This window comes from Pteropus alecto, unplaced genomic scaffold (genome assembly GCF_000325575.1).
Source record: "Pteropus alecto unplaced genomic scaffold, ASM32557v1 scaffold1246, whole genome shotgun sequence".
Classification (NCBI taxonomy): domain Eukaryota; kingdom Metazoa; phylum Chordata; class Mammalia; order Chiroptera; family Pteropodidae; genus Pteropus; species Pteropus alecto.
Window position 1 is genome coordinate 37,538 of NW_006437788.1, and position 7,722 is coordinate 45,259.

The following is a 7,722-nucleotide window of genomic DNA, read 5'->3' on the forward strand; positions in this document are numbered from 1 at the left end:
AATCTTCAAAACAAAACAAATAAAAAAAACAAATAAAACATAAACAGACTCATAGGTACACAGAAGAGATTGGTGGTTGCTGGGGAGGGAGGTTAAAAAGGTAAAAACGAGTAAGAGGTACCAACTTCCAGTCATAAAAATAATCCACGAGGACATAATGTAAAGCACAGGGAATACAGTCAATAATATCATACTCTATACAGTGACAGATGACTAACTAGACTTATTGTGGCGATCACATCATAAGGTCAATAAATGTCGGATCACTATGTTATACACTTGAAACTAATGTGATATTGTATGCCAACAACAGATTAATAAAAAGCTTTTAAAAATTAAGGAAATAAAATTAGGATTCACAAGAGAATTAGGTAAGATTAAACCTAGGGTGGAAGACACCTGTATTCCACCACCATACACCTACACCTTAAGTGGTCACCCCAGGAGGCAACATCTGAGGTTACTGTCAGTGAGAGACTATTCCTCAACTGAAATTCATCCATATACTTTTTTCCTTTAAAGTTAGAGAAGACTTTCAAATCTTTCAGTTTTTCACATTTGATATTATAAATAAATGGAAATGTCTTAAAAATTTTATTTAAAATTCCATTTTACACCAAGTTCCACCTCATATGTCCCCAAAGTAATTAATGGCACTCTTACAAATATGGATAGAAAATATTTATCAATAAACACACACTGAATGGATAAAGCTAAGGTTATCTTTTTATACCTGAACTTTAGTATTGAATATTTCTTAATCTGAAATATCAAAGTAAACGTGGAACCAGTATTTGCCTATGAGACAATTTATTATATTATACTCTAATAATTATTAAATGAAGGTTATGCAACTATGTGTGAACACCTAGACAGAAGCAAAAGAATAAACTGACCACCTGGGAACTGACAGAAGACTAGAAGATTAGTTGTTTGTGTGTGTGTGGATTGAACTGCTTGCTCATTATCCACTATAGAACATAATGATGCTACATGATGTTGCTGAACTCTCATTCCAATCTCTAGAATCTTCGGAGATTTATCCCCAAAGGAAACAAACATTAAAGGTAACAATATAACTACAACGACTTCGATCTGTTACTAAAAGATGAATGACTTCTTATTCTAAGAGGTAAGATTTTCCCTTTTGTTAATGAATCTGATGTACTGACATTCATTTCCTGTTTGAAAACGCTTTACTCCCTAAAATTATATCTGTAATCACAAGTCATAGTTGTGAAACAGGGCAGATGTAAACAGGGCAGCTAGCAAGCAACTTTGGCTGAATAGCTGTTTCCACCATTAGTTCATGTGTAAACAGGCATAATCTAAGTTACCAGGATTCCTGTTTATTTACTCGTAAGATGGAAACTCATATGGTCTTTCAACACTACCCAAACTTGGCACTCTCCAATAATGCTAACTAATCACTGTCTCTGAGATACCCTGGGCCTTTATTGATATGTAAGAATTTGAAGATTTAAATGGAAGATTTAAAAATTTAAAGGTATTACAAATATCTGTGCAGAAAGACTGACTTTGTTTCTCTCTCCAAATGCTTTAGCATGAAGGCAATGACGCATAGACAAAGCTCAGGATACAAGTCAGAAAATACAGAGATGAGAATCAACTTGGACAAAAGCTAGGTGATCCATTTTCAATGATTAGTCTACACTTGATTCAGCCACATATTATGTTGAAAATAGGATTACTTCACTTTATAAAACTTTCATTAGAAAACATTGTTACAGTAGGAAGTAATTTGATGTAGTTTAATTATCTTCTGAATACCAATCATGCTTTTTGCAGTGATTACATTAATATTTGTAATCCTTTGATAAAACAGTAATATTTTGAATTACAAGTATTTTTAAAGTACCCAATAAATATACAACAGATGATCTCATTCATAACTTAATTTGAAATTCCTATCTGGATTAGTATTAGGAAAAAAAATCTCATTTAACTGACAGATATTGTGAAACAGAAAAATAATTATGTGCTTCTTGTTTATGTAATTTTGCAGTGATTACATTAATATTTGAAATTGTTTGATAGTATAGTAATATTCTGAATTTCAAATATTTTTAAAGTATCCAATATATGTACAATGAGTGATCTCATTCATAACCCTAAATTGAAATTCCTATATGGATTAGTATCAGGACAAATTTTATTTCCCTTTTGAAAACTGATCTTATTTAAATGACAGATATTATGAAATAGGAAAATAATTATGTGCTTCTTTTATACATAACTGCCAGAACTTCATTTGTTCCATAGTCACTAAAGGAGTGGGTAGTTTATACTCTGAATCCAACCACTTTCCATGTTAACCTTAAGTTACATAACCTCTTTCAGACTCAGTTTACTCATCCATAAAATAAGTACTATTTTATGAGCAATAGACTGTATATATACACATATACGTGTGTATGTGCGTATATATATAACTCCTAGCCCTGTGCTTACCATTTAGTAAGCATGTAGTAAATGTTAGCTATAACAAAGTCTTTAAAATCAATAATATAGTAATAGCATTGTATGGTATCAGATGGTTGCTGGACTTATTTATGATGGTGATCACTTCTTTGAGTATATGAATGCTGAATAACTATGGTGTACAACTGAAATTAAGGCAATACATATTATAGTATATGTATTACAATATATATTACTATTATATATTTACCAGCCTTTTTATTATTCTCACCTATAGTACATTATTTATTCTTTGAACTCAATGTCACTTTAAGTGCAGACGTGAAAAATATATATCTATATATGAAAAAGATAATATTTGATGATATTTTTCTGGAGTTTCTGCTAAAATAAGTTAAAAACGGACTTATTATTGCATGTAAATATGCATTGATGCTCGAATACCCTTACTTATACTTACTCCCCATATGTGTATTAATAAAAACAAAACCATTAAATGTATAACTTATACATGTAATATTTCATCACAGGTTCTTTTGGCAGCAGCTACGTTATCTCATGGATTCCCAAAGGGATGGGAACCACACGGCAGTAAAAGGTTTCATTTTATTGGGCTTAACTGCTGACCCAATCCTTCGTGTCATACTCTTTATGATCATCCTATGTATCTACCTGGTGACCGTATCTGGCAATCTTAGCACAATCATTCTTATCAGAATCTCTTCTCAGCTCCATCATCCTATGTATTTTTTCCTGAGCCACTTGGCATTTGCTGACATCTGCTTTTCAAGTTCTGTCACACCTAACATGCTTGTAAATTTCCTGGTGGAGAGAAATACAATCTCCTATCACGGATGTGGCATCCAGCTTGGTTCAGTTGCTCTCTTTGGGACACTTGAGTGCTTTCTTCTGGCTGCCATGGCATATGATCACTTTGTAGCAATCTACAATCCACTGTTTTATTCAACCAAGATGTCCACAGGGGTTTGCGTTCAGATCCTCATACTGGCTTATGTGAGTAGTTTTCTCAATGCTTCCTCATTTACTATTTCCTTCTATCTTTTACTCTTCTGTGGACCTAATCGAGTCAATCATTTCTTCTGTGATTTTGCCCCTTTAGTTGAACTCTCCTGTTCTGACAGCAGTATCCCCTCAGTCGTGCCCTCATTTACAGCTGGCTCCATCATTGTGTTTACAGTGTTTGTCATAGCCACCTCCTACATCTATATCCTCATCACGATACTGAAGATGCGCTCCAATAGAGGCCATCACAAGGCCTTCTCTACTTGCACTGCCCACCTCACAGCTGTCACTCTATATTTTGGGACCATCACATTCGTTTATGTGATGCCCAAGTCCACCTTCTCAACTGACCAGAACAAAGTGGTGTCTGTGTTCTACATGGTGGTGATTCCCATGCTGAACCCCATTATCTACAGCCTCAAGAACAATGAGATTAAGGGGGCTCTGAAAAGAGAGCTTGGCAGAAAAATATTATCCTAGAGAACTTGATATTTTGTAGGATTTTATATAATAACATTATAAATATAACAATAAAATAAAATTTAGTGCTTGTGGACTGAATATATTCATCCGTATGTCATTAACCTGCGTGGAGATTTTTAGTGAAGGGGGATAATTTTCTGATATAATGTAAATTCAAGGTACATAGTGAGTTACCTTTAATAACATTAAATTAAATAGCTTTTGAAACACATATTGATTCATATGAAAACAATTTCAAATCTGATGTAATCCTTTAAAAGTTTAATTCACATATTTTTTTCGAAAGTTGTTCTCTGCCATAAGTTAAGATTATAGGACATCCAAACCTTTAAGGCTGTATCCATTATCAACAGCATTTCATCCTGGAGTGGGTGTGATAATTATAGTTAAGACCAAATACATTCTAAGAGCAAATGACAAAGCGGAACCTATAGAAAATCGGTAGAAATGTTTTTTTCTTGCAGGAAAGTTATCTGTAGAGGATGGCAGGGCTTGTGAATCCCTAAAATGCTGAACTGTCTTCCTATTCACTGGCTCTAGTCATCTCATACCGGTTCCACAAAGGAAAACAGGATGAGATGTTCCTGACTGATCTTTGAATTCTGTCAAGTTGAAACAGGTGACTTCTCTTGGGAATAAGAGGGATTCCTGACCTCCCTGAGTGGAGCAAACCCTTGGAGTGACCTGTTCCTGGGCAGGCCTACATCCTGCTCAGGAAACTTGAGGGAACTGGATTGATTCTTCCCTGAATTTGTGACTGCTCCTTGGAGAGTCTTACTCAACCTCTATATGCTACAACAACCATATTTATTCACCTTTCCCATTCTCTCGTTGGTGTTTGAGATGCAAAATGTATCTTTTTGACAGATTCAATGGGCATTAATCATTTCATTCATTCCTTTGTTCTTTCCCAGAATAAAAATTAATATTAAATGATCCTTTTATTCTAGGGGTTGTCCTAGGATTTTGGAAATAGTAATAACAAGCATCCAAAGCTATGTACCCTCACAGAATTTGTCTTAGAGCAAAAGAGAGACAATACAACTATCAAGTTAGTGATTCCGACTATTCAAAGGGAAGGGTGTTATGGAGAAAGAAAAATCAGAGCACGGTAAGGAAAATGAACATACTAGAGCCAGGGAATGTTCACTGCAGATCTCGCTGGGAACGTAACAACTGAGACAGGATGCAGGAGATGAAGACACTTCCTGTTAACCATGTGGTTACCTGTGTACATTTATGCAAGTCTAATCTTCCACTCACATGCATAGAATTTACCTCTGAGGCAATGCTAGGCTTGACAGTTTTAATCAATGTCATGGTGAGGACAACTAAAACAACTGATAACATGTTAAATGTATCTTAAATATCACATGAGAGGATCATATGGAATGGCCTCACCAGAAACTGTGAGGACCTAGACATACAGATATAATACCCCAAAATGTTTTGTAGTGAAAGAATTTGACAAAGCAGATGCCCTGGGCCATGCATTCAGTGTTCTTTTGGGATGAGAAGGGCCTAAGTCAAAGCCTAGGTAGGACATGTCCAGATGAGACTTCTGATGGTTACACCTCACAGATACCCACAGAAGAAGAGGAAACTTGATGTGACCAAGTCTTGCACAGACTCATATCCCTGGAGATCTAGAAAGTCTTCTCGAGCCTTGAACTTGGACATAAGATGGTCCAGGACAGGTGGACCTCGGGGTGAACTGAATAAGCAAACAAACAACTCAAGTCTCAATTATGTCTACCGATAATTATTCAAATACAATGACTAGTGTCTAGTGGAAAATAATGACTAAACAGTATGAAAACAACCATATAGAACTTCGTAACTGAAAAATTCACCATGCCAGCAGTTATAGCAGGCGTTTCTCTTTGGCGAGCATAATCCTCATGGCTTTTCGCATTGGATCACAAGAGAAAGCAAAGGCAGAGGAGCCATCCTAGCTTAGAGTCTCATGATTACAATTGAGAACAACATCTCTTATAACACCATCAGGTATAAATCCAGGGTCCCGGCAAGCATTATTTCCAGGTATAAGAATCACTGCAATCAGGAAGCAGAAAGCATGAACAGCACATATTTCATATATTGTTCTTTCAGTCTAAATGTACTTTATAATTAAAGAATCGTTTTTGTTATAACCTATGTTGCATGTAACACAGCTGGCATTCCATTTTTGTCAGTATTTAGGTGAATTGGAATGTTCATAAAGTCAAATTTGTCCTTATAGAAGTCAAAGGATTTTGTTACTCCTTAAAAGGGATGGATGATACTTGCCTTCTGGGATCTTAAACGCTGTGCAGACTCTATGCAGATCCTATACTGTTTAGGATTCTGTACTCAATCACGAGCAGAACATAAGGACCCTCTGTGGTGGTATTTGGGAAATGGGCCATCTACCCTCTGTGCGCATACATGGTTCTCAGAGAAATTATGGAACACCTTTGCATTTTATAAAAGAGGTGCTACTACATAAAGTCCTGGACAATCTTCTAGTTTTTATTTGGCAAAGTTCTTAAGTCCTTTGCTAAAACAACATGGCTATTTACCAGTGAGCCTATGCCAAAATGTAAGTTTAACAAAAATATATTTTGCTGGTTGGTCTTGATAGAATTTATAACAGTTATCAGCCGTTCTACACAGTGTCCTGGCACATGTTAACCATCAGCATTAAGAAAGAAAATAATAGCTAAGGAAAATATAAAACTCAGCTCTTTGCTAAACCAAATAGAAATGGTAATTCTTTGACTTTCCATAATGGATTTTAACACACTTTCGCAAGTAATATAATGGGCAAAATCTGAACCACAAGATTGAACATAGATAGAACATATGTGAATACAGCAACAATTGCAGAAAAGATATCATTTTTCAATACATTATATTTTTTAAAATTGAGCAGATATTGAGGAATAACACAAGTCTCAACCTAGTTTAATGATTTTCAATTACATAAAATATCTTCTGATTAGTGTCTTATTTGAGTGGGTGGATGATGGGGGACACAGCTATCTTCGACCTGAAGACTCAAGCTAATTCTCTTGCTAATTCCTATTGTAGAACATCTTTTGTCACCCTGCTGATGCACCACTTAACAAATAGTCCACTAATAACAGTAATCAACTTTCATCCAGACTACTCTTAGCCAAGTACTGGGCTTAACCCTTGACTTACGTATTTCCATTTAACCCTCGCAATGATTTGGTGAGATAAGTATTCCTATTATGCAAATTTTACTAAATGAACTGAGGCTCAGTTCAAGATATTTGTCCAGTGTATTCAACTGGTATAGTTCAATCCAGCTTTAAACTTCGGGTCAGACCAAATGCTAGAATGGCCCTGAGCATCAGTACACAGGAACATAATCTTCTCTCATGTGCCCACCGGTGACCAGTTCCTGTTGATCTTACCTCCTAATGCCCATCACGTGTCCACTCCACTTTATTTTGACACTAAAATCATCGTCTAATTGATTTTTACACATGCACGTTTAGCCTTCCACAGAACAGCCTAAGTTCTTTATTAAAATAGTTTAATACTATTCATTTTTAGTGCTATTATAATTATATTCACTTGGTTAAAATTTCTCAGAAAAGAAAACTATGGTGCATTTCCCCTTTACAAATCCAAAGAATGAATCCCCGCAGGTAACCACTTCTTGACTCTGTAAACTATTTCATGATTGAGATTCCTCAGTATCTGTAAATAAAATGCTTTACTAAAGAAAACTTATAGTTTCTATCTATGTTACTGCTCGCTCTC

General features: G+C 35.4%; 1 protein-coding gene across 1 annotated transcript; it reads left to right on the forward strand.

Annotated features, from left to right (window-relative positions):
- Positions 1–3,000: 3,000 nt before the first annotated feature.
- On the forward strand, positions 3,001–3,945 carry LOC102890895 (olfactory receptor 502). Its single transcript, XM_006914932.1, has one exon. It carries the CDS (start codon positions 3,001–3,003, stop codon positions 3,943–3,945), a length of 945 nt encoding a protein of 314 aa, XP_006914994.1.
- Positions 3,946–7,722: the final 3,777 nt, after the last annotated feature.

What these genes read in the sequence shown, in the direction of transcription:
- LOC102890895 (XM_006914932.1), top strand. Translation starts at nt 3,001, where the DNA reads ATGGATTCCCAAAGGGATGGGAACCACACGGCAGTAAAAGGTTTCATT.